This window comes from Acomys russatus, chromosome 4 (assembly GCF_903995435.1).
Source record: "Acomys russatus chromosome 4, mAcoRus1.1, whole genome shotgun sequence".
Classification (NCBI taxonomy): Eukaryota; Metazoa; Chordata; class Mammalia; order Rodentia; family Muridae; genus Acomys; species Acomys russatus.
In genome coordinates, this window is record NC_067140.1 from 28,034,369 (window position 1) to 28,052,519 (window position 18,151).

Sequence of the window (18,151 nt, forward strand, 5' to 3'; positions counted from 1 at the left end):
GTTCTTTTGTAGATTAAAAACTTTGCTTTGTCTGCGACTCTTCTAAGCCCTAATGTCCTCCCACTGGGTTGTGTTCCTCTGGTGTCTTTACCAAGGTGAGCCTGGCCAGGAGCCTGCCCTGAACAGTGGTGCTAGGCTCCCTGTCCTGGGCATCTTTGTTTTTCCAGAGCAACTATTTTTGGGTCTTAGGTATATCTGTATGGCAGAGCTTAAAGCGGGCTTTGTGCTCATGAGAATGTAAGCTACAGTTGTCAGAACAGTCATTCCCTATGGTCAGCTAAATTTCCCAGGGGGCTGTAGCGTCACATTCCTGGATGGGTATAGGTGTGGAGAAGCAAAGGGCCCAGGAGATGGGCTGAAACAAGCTTGGGGTACATGTGGGATGGGGTTTCGGTCTGAGGAGTGGCCTAGAGGGTAGCAGTCTGGGCTTGGAGCACTGTAATGCAATTTAAAACACAATCGGGAACTTTTAGAAGTGTGTCATTAGATGTAAAAATTTAAATACATTAGCATTCGAGGCTTCCGGCTGAGAATGGCTGTAGAAGGAGGGACTCTGAGAATGGCCTCCTCCTGGGTGTCTCAGGGAGCTGGCCTGGCTGTTGGCATCATCCGTCCTCCCTTTCAGCTTGCAGAGTTGCCCTCTGGCCAAGAAGAGAAAGCTGGAGGATGCTGAGGCTGAGCACCTGGTATCCAAGAGGAAGTCACACCCTTTGAGGCTGGCTCTGGATGAGGGCTACCGCATGGACAGCGATGGCAGCGAGGATGCTGAAGTGAAGGAGGCCTCTGTTTCAGATGAATCAGAAGGAACCCTGGAGGAGGCTGAGGCTGAGATGTCAGGACAGGAGGAGATTCATCACCCGCAGACAGCTGAAGGTACTATGTTGCTCTTTTCTTTTGAATACAGGCTGCTTAGTGTGGCCCTGGAGAATTGCAGCCTGGGAGGGGGCTGGGGGGGGGCGGTCGGGGAAGCTCAGCTCAGTGTGGAAAGCTGACTTGAGAACAAGGAATGTCTTGTCCTGACATGTGCAGCTTCCTGGAAAAGGGGCCTGCCCACGATGGGGGGGCCGGGAGTGAGGCACTGTAGTGTGTGTGAACACTGTGTGCAGGGGAGAAATGGGAAAGTGGGATCTGTACATGGACCTTGCACTTTCATGTGCTCTCAGAAGTTTGATTTGGAGGCATGTCTACATGTGCATGAGAAACAAAGACAGCTGATGTGCCTCTGTCTGTGAGAGGCTCTTAGATAGAGCCCATGCTGCCTGGCTCTTGAGAGTTGACAGCGCTGGATCTTTTTTCTCAGATGCCAAGGGCTGGTACTGAGGAAATACCTCACCTTAGGATGAATCAGCCCTCTGAAGGAAGGCTGCTCATAGAAGCCAGGAGAGGAAGAAGGCAGCTCAGAGTCTGCTGACTTCCCAGCCTTCTGGGATCAGCTGACTTTGAACACTTGAGATAGTTTTACCATATATTTGAAACAGTCTGTGCTGAGCCCTTACTGGTTTCCTTCTTGGGACTCAAGTGAGCGCATGGACCATGGAATACAATGAGCTTGTGTTCCATGTAGAAAAGACCCCCACTGACCTGCCTCTTAGGGTGCTAGCTCCTGCTGGTGCTGAGAACACTGGTTTATGAGTTCTACAGGACCAGCATGTAGTGAAAAGATCTGTTACTGTGTTTAAAAGACTTAAATTCGTGTCCTTTCAAAATGTAAGAGCTTTTCAATTATGAGATGGCTTTTCATCTGATTTTTTTTCTCTTTAAGTTCCATCATATAAAATGCAGATATATCTGACTTGAGAAAATAAATGATGGAAAATGAGCATGGATAGAAAAACATCAAAGTAATCCAGCTAGAATAGATTCTCCATGTTTCCTGGATCTAGGTGGAAGGCTGCCAGGATAGCTTGTGCTTCATTCCCATGTTTCCTGGACTATAGTGTTGAGGGTGGGCAGATGGTGCTAGGTGGAGGGCTGGCTACTGTTGAGAGCAGAGGCTTGGAGACATCGCCCCCCCCACCCCCGCACCCCCACCCCTACACCCCATATTCTCTTCTAGCCCCCACGATGATTTTTGTTTTATGCAGGAAAAAGCCTCATCAAGCCCCACTTTGGATCCAACCCCACCATAAGCCCTTCTGGCTTCTCCAAGGGCGGCTACAGCAGCTACCAGGGTATCATTGCCACGTCCCTCCTAAATCTGGGCCAGATTGCTGAGGAGAGCCTTGTGCAGGAAGACTCGGTCTCAGTAGCTAAGTTGGGCTCCACTGTTGTTCATCAGCTTCAGGGTGAAGCTGCGGTGAGGGCCACCAGTGATGAGGGTGAAAAGGAGGACCTCTTTCTACAGCCAGAGGATGTCGAGGAGGTCGTTGAAGTCACCAGTGAACGTTCCCAGGAGCCATGCCCCGAGTCTCTGGAGGATATGGTTAGTGAGGAGTCGAGTAAGCAGAAAGGTGCACTAGGTCGTGAGGAGGAGGGAGAGGATGATGATGAAGAAGAAGAGGAAGAGGAGGAGGAGGAAGAGGGAGAAGAGGTAGAGGAGGAGGAGGAAGAAGAAGAGGAGGAAGAGGAGGAAGAAGAGGAGGAGGAAGAGGAGGAAGAGGAAGAAGAGGAAGCAGCTCCAAATATGATCTTTGGGGAAGACACCTCCCATACCTCTGCCCAGAAGGCTTCCTCTGAGTTCCGAGGCCCAGAGCTGCCTAGTTCCAAGCCTGAGTACTCAGTCATTGTGGAGGTGCGTTCTGATGAGGACAAGGATGAGGATGCACACTCCCAGAAGTCAGCAGTCACCGATGAATCAGAGATGTATGACGTGATGACCCGGGGGAACCTGGGCCTTCTGGAGCAGGCCATCGCCCTGAAGGCTGAGCAGGTGCGAGCTGTCTGTGAGCCCGGCTGCCCACCTGCTGAGCAGGGCCATGTGGGCCCAGGAGAGCCAGGGAAGGTGGCAAAGCCCTTGGACGTGGTGAGGAAGAGCTGCTTTAGTAAAGGTAGGCTACAGTGGCCTGCTCTGATCGCCCACCCTGTTGTCCCATTACCTTTCCTGAGGGTGCAGATGGAGGCTGGGGAGAAACATAGGCTTCGGGATGAGCCTGCAGTGAGGGCCACCAGTGATGACGGCCTCTTTATACAGCCAGAGGATGTCGAGAAGGTCACTGAAGTCACCAATGAACGGTCCCAGGAAGCCATAGCTTATAACCTTTTATAGGCTGGAGTGGAAAGAAAATTGAAAGCAATCTAGGACAGATAACCTCAGAGCTTGGGTCGAGGACAGAGGACGTGGGCTCATACTGTCTCATGTAGGGTGCTCTGTAGAGACGCGTGGAGCTGAGGTGTGTGTGAATGGGCCAGGTAGGAGAGGAAAAGAAAGACAGGAAGGCTGATAACTGCTGTGCCACTTAGTCACCATCCTGCCACCCTGGCCTAAACCTGCAGCAGGGATTGTCCAGTGACAGAACCTTTGAGAGCTGTTTTTGAGGCCATTTTTGGTCAGCCTCAGCATTTCTCTATGGAGTTGGGACTGTCAAGCTGAGTTGAGTCATCTCTCCCTTGCTCCCCTGAAGGTCACAGCCTGTTGCTAGCTCTACGTTCTACTTGGATTTGTCACTAAAGTCTGGACTTAGGGACAGAATCACATATCTTCACTGAGGAGCTAATGTCTAGAAGAGGGCGGTCAGACTGGGCTAGTGTAAGGGATTCGGTCTGGACTGAAATAGCAGAGAAGGCTGGAAACTGGAAGTCAGAGCTAAGGGTGGACTCTGAGCAAATGGTATAGCCATAGTTCTGACGTGGGTGCTAAATTTGCAGGGCGGGCTGGCCATGCGCTGCTTGCAATCTGCTCATCTCAAGTGTCTCCTTGGCTCAGAACAGGTGCGTGGAGCTTCTTCCCAGAGAGTCAGCCTCACAGTGCTAGAAGGCCAGGCCTTGGGTAGGCCAAGTTTGAGCTACCCTAGGTTTCTCTAGGCCTGATGTCTCTAAGATCAGGCAGCTGTCCTGACTTCAGCCTCTTCTTTCCCTGTCCCAGCAAAACTTTCTTCTGTGGATCAAACTCTGGGCCCTTCCACAGCCTGCTTCCAAGAAGAGACACAGACAGAGACAGATAGACAGACAGAGAAGAAACAGAGAGGCAGAGAGACAGAGAGACAAAGCAAGGGTAGGGTAAGTAGGGTAAATCAGACAATGAAGTCAGGAGCCAAGAAGGCGTGGGACATATATGATATATATGTAGGGAGCTCTGGGAGGTACACTTGGGTCATGGGAAGACAGACCACAGTAAGAAAATTACAGGAGCGAGAATTCACCAGGGATTTGTTGGAGACACGAGAACACACTCTCTGAGACTACTCATGTGTGTGAGGTAAGAGAACAGATTGGTTGGGAACATGTTTTCTGGGTGAGGTAGACATGGAGGGTAGCCCTTAAGGGTGAGTCAGATTAGGGTAGCCATCTGAAGGGGCAGAGTTAAGTCAGTATCTCCAAGTTTAGGCCTTGAGGCCAATGGTACCTAGAGTGTAGAGGTTGAAGGTGAGACAGATTAAGAATAGGTTATGGGAGTTTGAGCTGGTCAGACCTTGGGTCCTTAGAAAAGACAAGGCTTTGGTGGGGCACCGATGCCTGCTAACACCAAGGACCTTTCACCTTTGGGTAAACATTAGGGGCCAGGTGCAGTTCAGGGTTAGATGTACAGGACACTAGACAGTGCCTTTAGGTTATGGGACCATATGCATGTTAACACACAGAGGGACAGACAGCAGGACTGTTGGGGCCGAGGCAGGTGTTGGGCATAGGGTTGAGTCCCTTAGGATATCACCACTTGCCTGGATTGTAGAAATCTGGCTTCCTACACTTAGCCCGGAAAGGCTGGGCAGGCCTTCTTTCTGCTGGATTTCTGGCTCCACCATGGCCCCTCAAGAATAGATTTCCCTGAGGCATCATGAAGGCCCTCCATTTCCTTCTGATCGCCATGCTTACTAGCCAACTCGGGCCTGCCGAGGTGAGGTTGGCAACTGAAGTTTGGCGTTTAAATTTCTGCTCGGGTATTTAACAGCGATACAGCTTTAGCTATGTCACGTGGCCCTGTGTCTCCTTCACTTTGTCAAGTCTCAAGGATGCCTTTTCTCAGGGGGTATTGATAGATACTTTTCTTGCAAGGCTCCAGCTAGTGTCCCATCCTGCTGTGTGGGGTGGAAGGGACATTCCCTGGGCTCCGGAGCAGCTTTTCTAGAGCTGCCTCACTGCCAGCCTCTGCCTTTCTTGGATCACTAAAAGTGGAGACAGGAACTGTTCCTACCTCCCCCTTCCCAGTCTCCTGGCTTTGCGTAATATGTCCTATGTGTTTTAGATCCTTCCAGGGTGGAGAAACGTGAAATCAAGTGTCCGACACCTGGCTGTGATGGCACTGGCCATGTTACTGGGTTGTACCCTCATCACCGCAGCCTGTCTGGCTGTCCCCACAAGGATAGAATCCCTCCAGAGAGTGAGTAGCTCCATGCAGGGTTAGCCCAAAGGCTAAAGTTCAGAGTTCTGTGGTGTAAGGCAGGGGACAGTCTGCTCAAGTGTCCACCTATAGGCACCAGCCTGCGTCGGAAGACTATAAACAAATACAGACTGACTGTGGGAGGGGGTGTCTGTCGTCACTGAGCTGGGCAAGTGGAGGCCTTCACACAGTTGCCTCTTTGTTCGAAAAGCTTAGGACGTGGATGGATGTCTGCCCTTAGTCTTAGCTAGAAGCAGAAACTATGAAAATTAAGTTTAGAGTCATGAGTCAGAAAGAAAGGAGAGTCTAGTTTCTTCTCTGGGAGGCAGGGTCCAAGTGGGAAGGAGACGCCTGACTGAGTTTCCTTAGGCTCAGAGTGCCATGGCACTCTGCTTGCACAGCTGCAGTCTTTACGCAGGACCCCTGCACCTCTCTCGGGCTGTCCTCATTATTTGTTGTCCCCGGTTCTCTTACAGTCTTGGCCATGCATGAAAATGTGCTGAAGTGCCCCACTCCTGGATGCACCGGCCAAGGCCATGTGAACAGCAACCGCAACACCCACAGAAGGTAGCGCACTGAGCTGGGACATGGTAGGAAATTAGGGCTGGCCAGTAGAGCGTGTCCTTGCCTGGGCCATGAGCCCTTATTTGGCATGGGGTCTGAACGGGTGGCAGCTCAGTGGCGGGGGTGGGGTGGGGGTGGCAGTCTCTGGTGTTGCTTCAAGTGCCGTGTGAACTTACGTGATCACGTGAGAAGTCTGATACAGCTGTGATGAAAGAAAGTGGAGGCTTTGTGTCTTGCCCGTTTTCAGAAGACCTCTGCATACTAGCTCTCTGTTTGTTTGTTTTTTTCGTTTGTTTGTTTTGTTTTTGAGACAGGTTTCTCTGTGTAGACCAGGCCGGGCTTGAACTCACAGAGATCTACCTGCCTCTGCCTCTGAAGTGCTGGAGTTAAAGGCGTGCGCCACCATGCCTGTCCTTGCATACTAGCTCTTGCTCACAGATGGAAGGACAACCGTGGACATGGACAGGGATGCCTAGAGTTACTCTGAGGGGGTGCTAAGATCAGGTGGACATGGGATTTCAGGCTATTGTACAGATTTATTTGTTGACTCATCTTCTTATCCAAGAGGGGATCATACCCCACCAAGAGTGTTACAGGCATGACAGGTTCTGTCTAGGCTGCAGTAGTTACTTAATTGGGAGGAATACATAAGCTTTAGAGGGCATTTTGTTGGAAAAGAGGCCGAGTTCCCTAGAGATGTGCTGGCCCAGGAGCTGGTACTGAGCTCACAGTAGATCCTGAGACGGGCTAGTGTGCTTCAGGGACAGTAACCAGGTTGTGGTCTTAATATAGCCTTTGGTCTCCCTGAGTTATTCTACAGAATACGATGTAGACATGGTTCTAGAATCCAGCCCAGGCACTGGAGAGGAGGGAGAGAAGGGAGAAAAGAGAGAGAGAGAGAGAGAGAGAGAGAGAGAGAGAGAGAGAGAGAGAGAGAGAGGGAGGGAGGGAGGGAGGGAGGGAGGGAGGGAGGGAGGGAGGGAGGGAGAGAGAGAGAGAGAGAGAGGGAGAGAGAGAGAGAGAGAAGGGGGGGGGAGGACTGAGTCTGGTACCTATCCATGTGGAAGGACCCTTTGTTCACAGTTTGCAGAGCTTTAGGGTATATTTCTCCATCTGTGAATTATCCCAAATAGAAATGGCCTGAGAAATTTGTCCTCTGTGGGTTGAGGACAGAGCTGGGGAGGCGATCCGAACTGTAGAAATGACAGGTGTGTTACTTGCCTGGGCTTTACGCACCTAGAGCTCTTGCGTCTGAATGATGTTCTTCCCAGGACCACATAGTTGGCAACCTGGGACAGACATGTCCTGGAGAGAGAGAGAGGGGAAAAAAAAAGGCTCAAATGCCTCTCCTTTTCCTTCCTCTAGTTTGTCCGGATGTCCCATAGCTGCAGCCGAAAAACTAGCCAAATCCCATGAGAAGCAGCAACTGCAGACAGGAGATCCTCCCAAAAATAACTCCAATTCAGATCGGATCCTCAGGTGGGTGAGATGAACAGCAAGGCCGAAGGAGCTACCTTCTAAGTGTCTGCAGGAACGTCAGCGTTGGGGCTGTGTGGTATACAAGTGCCTCTTGTCACACAGGGATACTTCTCTCACACCCACAGAGCCTTGTCTGAGGTGCAGACAGCTGCCTAGCCTTAGCCACAGTGTGCTCTGCCTTTCTTTCTCCTAAGGCATCTGATACGGTCAGTGAAGTTATTCAGGCTTAGTGTGTGGAGCCTGTGTGGCAGACTGCACCAGTTGAGGCCTTCACTCTACAGATTTCCCCACCCCAGTGTAGATCCTGTTCTGTGGCAGAGGAAAGGAGGGCACAGGACTTGCTTCCGTGACTGCTGCTGCTTGTGGGTACGAGGCATCTGAGACAGCAGCGGGCCTAGGTGCATGGAGGTGTGTGCATGCGTGCCTGCCTGTGCATGCCTTTTATATGTGCACACAAATGTGTTCTAATGCATGTGTGTGCATGCTATCATTGAGATGCCTTCTGACAGAACAAAGATGCATTTGAAGTCAACTACAGTCCCCTTCCGGGGCTGGGGGTCCATTTGAGTCATCACCTGAGAGTACGCTGCCACCTTTGGTCTTCACTCCGTTTCCCTGAGAAAATAGAACTCCCAACCCCTTCTCCCTAGTCCTTGGACTCCTGTTCCATGTTTTTCTTTGCACATGCAGTGTGGGAGACAGGACCATGTACTCAGCAAAGCCCGTCACTGGCTGACACGGCACTATGGCCTCTTTGCAGGACCCTGACCACTGTGTTCCTTCTCGGCTGCTTTTCTTGGAAGTGGCATGCCCTGGTCATTCCCTGGCCTACTCCAAGGGGTTCCTCAGTAGGTTTGTCATCACAGACCACAGCCTAGGGGTCTGGGAACTTATTTTTCTGCTCTGTGCAGTGCTGTGTCCCATTCGTGGCCATTGTTGTCCATCTTATTTGTTACTTCTTCCAGCTTCTTGTCAGTTGATCCTTTCACCAATGACCGACACCAACGTAGAAGTCAAATTAAACGAATTTTTGTTGGTATCAAGTGAACTTGCTCTTGTAATTTCATCAGAAGTTGCTGAGCTAGTGTCCAGACTAGATTTTTCCAGGATAGGTCAATCCCACCACCGCTGTTATGTGATCTTTACAGGACCTTAAGAGGTCCTCACTGAGAGTCTGTCATTGTCAAGTACCGCTGATCACTGAGGTCATTGCTTATTCTAGACAGGAGCAAGGCAGGCTGGGGCATTTACTGGCTCTCTCTTCCCTCTTCCGTGTCCTCTCCACCTCAGAGCACCCTGCTCAGAAACTCACTGGTTGTGTAGTTAAGCTCTTGGAAATTTGCTCTCTTACATTGTGAAGGAAGTTCAGGCTAGCTACATTGACCTACTACTTACATGAGAACACATTATAATTTCTTTCGGGTCTATTGTTTCTTCCTTATAGGCAATTATTTATACTGATTATAGGCCTATCCCAGGGTCCTTATTCCTGGGAGGCAGAATTCTGACCAAACATTAGGGGCAGGGTTTTGGGTATGTGTGTATCTCTCTGGGCCTTTCTTATCACCTGGATGTATGAAGTCCAGGCTTGGGCCTTTGGAGGGTGTGAGAGAGGTAGCATGGGATCTTTGGGTCCCACCCTCACAGGCTCTGCATTTCTGTCTCACACCCCAGGCCCATGTGCTTTGTGAAGCAACTTGAGGTTCCTCCTTATGGGAGCTACCGACCCAATGTGGCTCCAACCACGCCCAGGGCCAACTTGGCCAAGGAACTGGAGAAGCTCTCCAAAGTCACCTTCGACTACGCAAGTTTTGATGCTCAGGTGTTTGGCAAACGTATGCTTGCCCCAAAGATTCAGACCAGCGAAACCTCACCCAAAGCCTTCCAATGTAAGTTGGGGAGAATCGTTTAATGTCTCTTCTCTCACGTTGCTCCTGAGAGGGGCAGTGGGAGAGGGATTCTCTTGGGAGCTAGGAGCCTCAGCCCCACACCCTCTTCAGCTGCCCCAGTGGGACAGTTGTGGCATCCTTAGGGCTCGTATCTTACCCACTTTGAGCCTTTATGTGTTTCCTAATTATTTGTGAAGAAAAATCCTGGGTCTGTTATGGGTGTTTATGTCCAGTGGCTTAAGAATCACTTCACTAATGTGGTATGTCCTGGGGTGTCCACTTCCAGCATTACCTTTAAGGAGGGTACAACAGGACAGGATGGTACCGTGGCAGGAAGCTTCTCGGTTTCCTGAATGGGGACCATCTTACTGGAAATGGTATTTTCTGTGACATTAGCAGCACATTTTAAGGGCAGTTACACTGACAAAAGTAATTCCTGGAAATGTTCTAGAATAATCAACCCTGCCTCTTCTTGCCACTTACTGAACTTCTTTGTGGTTAGCCTTGGAAATGCATGCAAGATAGAAAAGTACCAGAGATCTTCCAGCTGATCTTGTCAGCTCTACAGATGGCAAGGACAAATTTCTAGCTTGTTAGGATTACAGGTCTGAGGGTTAGTAGCCCCTGGGATGAGTCTTTTTTGAACTCCAGAAGACTCTGCTGGTCATCCTCAAATGTCTCCTAAGCACATACACCTGCTTAGAAGCTGTGATGGCTGAGAGGGGCTTGAAAGGAGTTTTTCATTTCTGGAAATACCAGTGGTTTCTTCACAATATCATTTCTGAGAGTGATTTTATTTTATTATTTTATTTTTTGGGTTTTCAAGACAGGGTTTTTCTGTGTAGTCTTAGCTGTCCTGGACTCACTTTGTAGATCAGGATGGCCTTGAACTCACATCGATCCACCTACCTCTGCCTCCCAAGTGCTGAGATTAAAGGTGTGTGCCACCACGCCAGGCTGAGAGTGATTTTAAAGCTGCAGCATAAGCACTAAAGAATAGTATTAAGCCTGAAGCTATGGTACCTTACTTACGGCCATGATGCTTTGTTAAGGAAGCAGTAATTACTGAGGACACAGTGTCAGCAAAAACACAGCATATCTTTCGATACGATGACACAATATTTTCTGTGTGTTTAGCATTGCAAATATATATCCTATTTACAGAATTATTTGTTGATGGGCAAGGTTTTTCTCCCCGCCCCCCCTCCCCCCATTATTTGCTAGTTTGGAATGACCAAGTTTGTTAAGAGTATATTTCATAGAGTTTTGTTATTTCTGCCAAATGTTGACCAGGTCAGAAATGGGATGCCTTTTCAGTGCTGGAGGAGTGTGTGATAATGTGGGAGTACTGTGCCCTGACCCCTAGCTCTCTCTCCCCATCTGTCTAAGTCTATATTAGTCTGGGTTGTTCCCTTATAGCATCCAGCTTTTACCAAAGTCACTTCCTCCAGGTACCCACCTTCCAGTGGTTTTATAACAACAGTGCTTTATCTTCTGTAGGCTTCGACTACTCTCACGATGCCGAGGCTGCACACATGGCTGCGACAGCCATCTTGAACCTCTCCACTCGGTGCTGGGAGATGCCAGAGAACCTCAGCACAAAGCCACAGGACCTTCCTAGCAAGGTGAGCGTGCCCTCCTTTGGGTTGAGAAGAATGGGGTATACCGCCTATACCGAGAAATTTGCAGCCAGGCTGTGGCTGGTGCCAAGAGGAACTGGGAACTAATTGATGTTTATTTGAAAATATCTGTGTTTTATTTATTTATGCCAGAACACCTGCACCTGGGGCTATAGGCTGTAGTGAGATGTTTGATGTTGGTGCTGGGAACTGAATTAAACCTGGCCCTCTGCAAGAGTAGTGCATGACCACGGAGACATCTCTCTAGCACTTAGCTGATCGTTTTTTTAAAATTACATTCTGACCTTCTAGTAATGGCTCAGATAATCCAAAATGGAAGGTAACTGGCAGTGAAAAGAGTTGGTGTGCTGTGCAGCTCAAGGTCAGGCTCCTGCTGTGCTCCTGACATGTCTTGGGGGAGGGGTCAAGGACTAAAGCTTGCCATGGTCTCAAGGGGCCGGCCTCCTGATCTGTCGAGGAGAGGCGTGAGGTCAGGGTGAGGCACTGGTTCTCTCCTCTCAGCAGGTCATCATTTCCTCCTGTGAGAGTCAGTGTTCTGATCAGAAGACACTCTCAAGGAATGGGCCGGGTCCTCTGACCAGTATTCTTTTTCATTATTTTTATTTCTTATTTATTTACTTTTAAATTTTTATTTATTTATTTATTGATTGATTGATTGATTGATTTTCTCACCAGTATTCTTAATCCTCACGTTTGCAGGCTGTGGACATTGAGGTCGATGAAAACGGAACTCTGGACCTGAGCATGCATAAACACCGCAAGCGGGAAAATGCTTTCCCCAGCAGTAGCAGCTGCAGCAGCAGCCCCGGTGTCAAGTCTCCTGATGTCTCTCAGCGCCAGAGCAGTGCCAGTGCCCCCAGCAGCTCCATGACCTCGCCCCAGTCCAGCCAGGCCTCCCGCCAGGATGAGTGGGCCCGTCCCCTAGACTACACCAAACCTAGTCGGCTTCGAGACGAAGAGCCTGAGGAGGTGGGTGCCAGGGCCCTGTGTGTAGCCTGAATATGTAAGCTTTCGTGGCCTGCGAACACTGCTTACTTCTTAAATGTCTGTTCCCTGAGAAGTTCATATAGGGCCTCTATATAGAATCCTCCTCACACAGGATTCTTAAATGCAGGCCACAGCCTCCAGCAAGGGTTTCTCCTGCGTTGTTGTGCTCAGTCTTGTCCCGTAAAGAGGGCAGGTCTCTTCACCTTAGCAGAGTTTAGTGGCTAGCAACAGTGTAGATTTTTCCAAAGAGGAGAGGAATGTGTCCTGTCTTCTGGGGGATGATTTAGAGAAAGCTTGTTTTCTTGTTTTAGCGAGCCTTTTGTCAATGGCTCCCCAGGCTGCCTCGCTCCCTTCCCCCCCCCAACATATTTCAACAAACACAGTGGTTTTGATGCCTGGTCCCCTGGACCAGGGCTGAGGAACTCCTGAAACAAAGGCCTTGGACATGGGATCCTGGTGGTGGGCGATGACCTGAGTCCCCAAGACCACATCTGACCGGGGAGAGAGGCAGTACATTGACATCAGAGTCTGAGTCGGAGCAGTCCCTTTCCTGTTGGTCTACACACCTGCGTGTAAAATGTGTGAGGTCCTCCGGCTGAGGCATGCCCCGTGCTCTGCCTACAGACTGTAGAGCCAATTGTCCCCAAATTCTTCCTCTCCTCACCCTTCCTAGTCATGTTTCAGGCCTTTCCTATTCCCCACCCCCGTTCCTGCACTGGGTTACTCACACCTTCCCATCAGTCTTGCCCAATGGCTTACCAATTTTGACAGCAACTGCCTTGATATCACGTGTACCCTGAGCCCCTTTTGTCCAGGGCCTCTACTTTCTGGTTTCACTGACCCTGAAGAATTCTCTCAAGTGTGTTCTTCTGAGGACCTGTGTCCAATTGTTTAGGCAAACAGATCACTATCCTAGAGTCTTGTTTACTGACAAGAACCATCACAGCCACCGCAGGCTGGCTCCCCAGAGCTGCCCTGTGGGATGTAGGGTCACAGGTTTCTCTTCCTGAAGGGCTGCATCTTTTCAGACGCAGCGCCCGAACAGCCTGTTGAAGCCCATTAACAAGCTGGCACATTTCTGGAATGTAAAATCTCATGGACTTATTTTGCTAGAAGCTATTATTCTAAGGCTGTAGGACCCCCCCCCCCGCCTTGGCCTTCAATGGAAGAACTGTTGCTCCTTACTCCCTGTACCACACCCCTGAGGCTGTGGGTAGGGAGAAAATACTCCCAGGCCCTGGACTCAGTTAGTGGTGCTTGTTAAGGATCTGATCCGATCAAGGCATCCTGCTGTGGACCAGAGTCTCATTAAGCTACTAGTGTGTTAAGTCAGCTCATCTTTGAGATGCCGCAAAGCAACCGTCTTTAGTACCTGCTGATAGGTGAGCCCTAAGGAACACTGCACCCAGTTGTTCACTCTGTGAGAGTCTGGTGGAGATGGGCCAAGGCCCAGTGTCCTGACCTTCGTAGTGGTCTTCTGTAGTAAAACGTCTGTGGATACTACTGAAGGGTTCCTCTGTGTTTCCCACTAGGTTGGACAATCTGGCGTTGTTAAAGCATTCCCTGTTCTGTTTTTGTTTTTGTTTTTGTTTTCCCTTCAGTCAGAGCCAGCAGCACACTCCTTTGCTTCTTCTGAAGCAGATGACCAGGAGGTGTTAGAAGATAACTTCGAGGAGCGGAAATACCCGGGGGAGGTCACCCTGACCAACTTTAAGCTGAAGTTTCTCGCCAAGGACATAAAGAGGGAGCTTCTCACGTAAGTGACGTCTGAGAAGTCTGGCTCCCCACGAGTCCTGGGAAAGCCGCCCTGCCCCAGAACTCAGCAACTGCCTAGATCCAGGTAGTTCACGGGGGTGGGTTTTCTCTCAGCTCTGCACTGAGCTGGGTATGAACATGGCTCTCAGAAAGCGACTGAGAACCAGGAGGCTCCTCTGGTGCAGCCCACAGTCAACAGAACAAGGCAAGATGGTTACTGTAGTCATGGGCAGAGAGGCTCACAGACACCAACTCTCAACGGCTGGTCCTCAGAGTGGAACAGGCAGAGCCTGTCATCAACCTCTGGCAGCTGGCACATGCTCCTGAAAGACTATCAACGTCATGCACAGCACCTTTTCTGCTGTTGATCTAACCCTTATCTGTGCTCAGAGCTACTTTTATGGAGGACACACGGACCCTCTTTTCCTTATACTGTAGCCCACTAGTTTCTTCCTACTGCACTACTGGGCCCTTCCAGGGTGACTGGGCGAATGTTCTCACTCTGTTTTAGGAGCTGGAGAAGGGAGGAGTACCCTACCCACACGTTCCTGAGCACACATGCGTAACACACACATGCACACTCAGCACCCATGCTTCAGAGGCACCTACCTTCAAGGTTCTTTTCCTTCTTGAGTTAAGTTGTGTAGGAGAAATTTCCAGTCTCAGAGGCGAGAGCTGTGATCTGAGGATGGCCCCCCACCCCCACCCCTGACCCCCCACCCTTAGGTGACTTGTTCTGGGGGAAGGGCCTGCAGGTGCACACATCCCTCTGTTCTGACGCTCTTTTTCCTTTGTCCAGCTGCCCCACCCCCGGCTGTGACGGCAGTGGCCATATCACCGGGAACTATGCCTCCCATCGCAGGTTTGTGCCCTGCTCCTCTGGTCTGGCTCTAGTGCTGTGTGTACTTGCGTGTGTGCGCACATGTATGCGCTTGTGTGTTGTTGGGGGGGTGGTTTCCTCCTCATCTCCTCCGCTCTCCTCTGGCTCATCCCATAACCCATCTCTTCTCTTTCAGCCTCTCTGGTTGCCCTCTTGCTGACAAGAGCCTAAGAAACCTCATGGCTGCCCACTCTGCTGACCTCAAGTATGTTTGCGCTCACTGACCGCCCCCCCCCCCACTCCCTGTCTCTCGGGCAGCCCCCTGGCTTTGCTCTCTCCTGTCAACTCAGCCTTCTCTCAGGTACCATCCCAGGCTGGCTCTGCTTTCCTGGGATGGGGAAGAGGAGCAAGGCTTGAAAGGACTGACTCTGCTTGGCTGGGCTGTCCTTGCACCTGTAACTCCAGCTTTGAGCAATCTGACCTCTGAGCACGACTGTCTCACTTTTGGATCCGAGCTCCTGTATCTCTCCAGCTCTTTCCCCAGACTGTGACGGGGCTGCCTGGCCTGCTCTTCCTGCTAGCCCTAGATACTGTATCTCTGTATCTCTCTCTCTCTCTAGATACTGAGAAAAGCCAGAACTTGACTGTGGCCTAGTGGCTACAGGGGCCATGGGGCTCTTGTCAAATGAACTGGCACTAACAATGCCAGAGAATGTTCCTTGCTACCCCACCCCCACCCACCTCATGTGCCTTGGCTGCTTTGTTTTCTTCCTGGTCCTCCTCAGTACTCTTGCCTCCTCTTTGCCGGATCTCTCCTTGCTTCTGTGCCTCTCTGCCTTCACACAGGGCCAGGACAGGCTCTGTGGGCACCCACAACTGTCGGTTCACCTGACAGTTCTCAGAAGTGAGGAGTGCTTCTTCCAGGCATTTGTTTTCTTGGAGTTGGAGCTGGGGCCTCCATGGTCTCTGGCTTTCGTTTTCTCGGTTGACCTGTGACGTCATAGCCTCCACGATCCTGAGGTGTGGTGACCTTCTTCAGGTGACCAGAGCTGAGTAGAGACCTTGGAAGAAGATTCAGTTCCTCACAGCAGGGCCAGGGTTTCCCCAGAGGGGCTCTGAATTCAGGTCAAGGCTCCCTGGATCTGTTTTGGGACCAGACAGGTGCTCGTTTGGACAAGCAGCTATAGAATTCCGAAGGGACTTGAACTGCGTTAGGCCAGGACAGAAATCCATGGATGTTCAGTTCCCACTCCATGTTCCTCTCTAGCTCCATTCCTTCTGGTAGTGAGAACCAGGTTCACACTTTGTACGCCCATATAATTCCTCATTCACTCACCAACACTGTAGACTTGTCCTGAAGGTCGAAGTTGGAGAACGCAGGTGACTCCTTCCCTGTAACACTCCTCGCCCCGCCCCCCACTTTTCCTCATCTTTCTTGTGTTCTTTCCTACACTCACGCCTATTTTTATACCCAACCGTGCTTCCTTTTCCAAGTATGATTAAGGCTCACAGGTTTTGAACCCGGAACCTAGAGAACTCTCTATGTCAGGGTATAACTATATATTCTGTGGCCCTAAATCAGACTACTCAGGTCCAACAGGAGGAAATCTGGCTGACCAGTCAGGAGATAGCCCCTGGGAGGGTCTGTACTCTAAGCCTGTAAAATACTCTAACACAAAATTTCTGTGGGCAAAGCCGAGGAAAGTCTCCTTGCATGGGTATATGTCTCAGGTGTCTCCACTGCCTCCAAAGCTCTTCTTGTTCCAGAGCTCCTTCTGGGCCCATTGCCTCTCTGATCCAGACTCCACAGTGGTCGTAGGGGAAGGTGACCGTGACTTCTTTTCCACATTTCCTGATCCCCCAGTGCTCCTGGGATTCTTGTTCTGTCCGAGCAGGCATCAGACTGGCCAACGTAGTGGAAACGGAGTTCTTTTTGTGGCCTCTTTAAAAATGGTAAAATGCAGACACCAGCATGCTCTCTGTTTTTAAGCTAGTGCTGGGGGGGGGGGGCATTTCCTCTCTTTCTGTGTGTGATCAGGGGCTGCCTCGAGCTGCTCAGTTCACCACGGTGTGTGCGTGGTGGTGGTGTGAATACGTGCTCTGTACAGTGGAGGCGTGTCAGGTCACAAGGAGGGTGGGCAGCACTTCCGCAGCACAGGAGTGAGGCATGGAGGGAGATCTGGGGCACCACCAAGGCAGAGTCATCACTTAGGTCTGAAGTCTTCCTTCTCTCCAGGCAAGGCACCTAGAATCAGACGATAGGCAGGGTAGAGGCAGCTCTAGCTGTTGTGGCTTCTCCATAAGGAGTATATCGGGGATACTCAGCCCTCTTACTATGTGGACATTGTCCTCTTTGAGTGTGACTTGCAGGAAAGCCATCAAGTAACACTTTAGCAAGGAATACACAGCATGAGCTCCCCTGCGTGCTAGGCACCTGCTTGCTCTCTGGGAGCCACAGACCCTCCCAAGCCTCATGGGTGCTGCTGAGTGTATCTGCCTCTCGGAGCGCAGAGGCCTGGGTGGCTTTGTGGCCACTGAGCTACCACCCTTTGCTGCACTGAACCTCTGCCGGATGCTTCCTTGGCATGAGGACAAGGAGCAGGGGCCCTGGGCCGCGGACTGAGCTTCTGCCCACGGAATGGAACTATTTTCAGTCCCTGCTACGGTCTCTGTACTTGGACTTCTGTGCAGTGGGGGCCACCGTGGTGCTAACGTACTGCTACACCCTCTACACCGCCTTAAGAAGACTAGAGAAAGATTTGGTGGGTCAGCTGTCTTAAGAGACAAAGAAGTATCCGGAATGTGACACTTTGAGAAACCTGAGGAGTCTGGGATGATACTCCCCCCAAAAGCTCTTGGGGGGCATAAAGAAAGTCAAAAGAAGTGATGCCGGCTATGCCATCCTCTGGGGCACCAGGCTCCTAGCTTCTGTTCTTCATGTGAGAAGACCTATATCCCATAGGTCAGATGCTACTTGTATGCAGGAAGTCAGAGGCTTCCCAGGGCCAGGGTGCCAGGGAGCAGCACTTGGGAAAACCAACCAAATGCTCACTGCTTCCCATAGGATGGCAGAGCTGAAGAGATGGGTCTACCTCCCAGTCAGCCTCATTCAGCCAACACCTGCTGTGCTTTTCCATTTAGGGGAGACAGAGAGAGCGAGAGAGAGCGAGAGAGAGAGAGAGAGAGAGAGAGAGAGAGAGAGAGAGAGAGAGAGAGAGAGAGAGAGAAACTCAAGAAAAGCTCATGTTCATACCATTAAAGTCTGTGTAGTATATATTCATGAGACATTTTTGGACGTTTAAGGCTTAAATTTTGTATTTTGTGTTTCTTATTTTACCCTTGCTGGGTCTGTCTGCTCATAAAAGCCATTGGCTGAGTTCTACAGAGCAGGTACTCATGGGTACCTTTCTGAGTTCTCATGACTAAACCTAAGGCTTAGGTGTGTTCTGGATAACCAGATGTGAGTGGAACTCAACACAAGGCTAAGCTGGGAGCATGCTTTGCATGCCCTGAACACAGTAGGCTGGACCCAGTGGCATCCGGA

General features: G+C 50.6%; 1 protein-coding gene across 1 annotated transcript in view; it reads left to right on the forward strand.

Annotated features, from left to right (window-relative positions):
• Myt1 (myelin transcription factor 1) overlaps positions 1-18,151 on the forward strand; it is a 61,992-nt gene that overhangs the window by 30,060 nt on the left and 13,781 nt on the right. Inside the window, exons 6-16 of the mRNA XM_051144056.1 lie at positions 626-873; positions 2,085-2,987; positions 5,339-5,473; positions 5,950-6,040; positions 7,403-7,516; positions 9,191-9,405; positions 10,906-11,030; positions 11,745-12,014; positions 13,634-13,788; positions 14,587-14,649; positions 14,804-14,872. Coding sequence (XP_051000013.1) covers positions 626-873; positions 2,085-2,987; positions 5,339-5,473; positions 5,950-6,040; positions 7,403-7,516; positions 9,191-9,405; positions 10,906-11,030; positions 11,745-12,014; positions 13,634-13,788; positions 14,587-14,649; positions 14,804-14,872 — 2,388 coding nt within the window. The remainder of the gene's footprint in view (positions 1-625; positions 874-2,084; positions 2,988-5,338; positions 5,474-5,949; positions 6,041-7,402; positions 7,517-9,190; positions 9,406-10,905; positions 11,031-11,744; positions 12,015-13,633; positions 13,789-14,586; positions 14,650-14,803; positions 14,873-18,151) is intronic.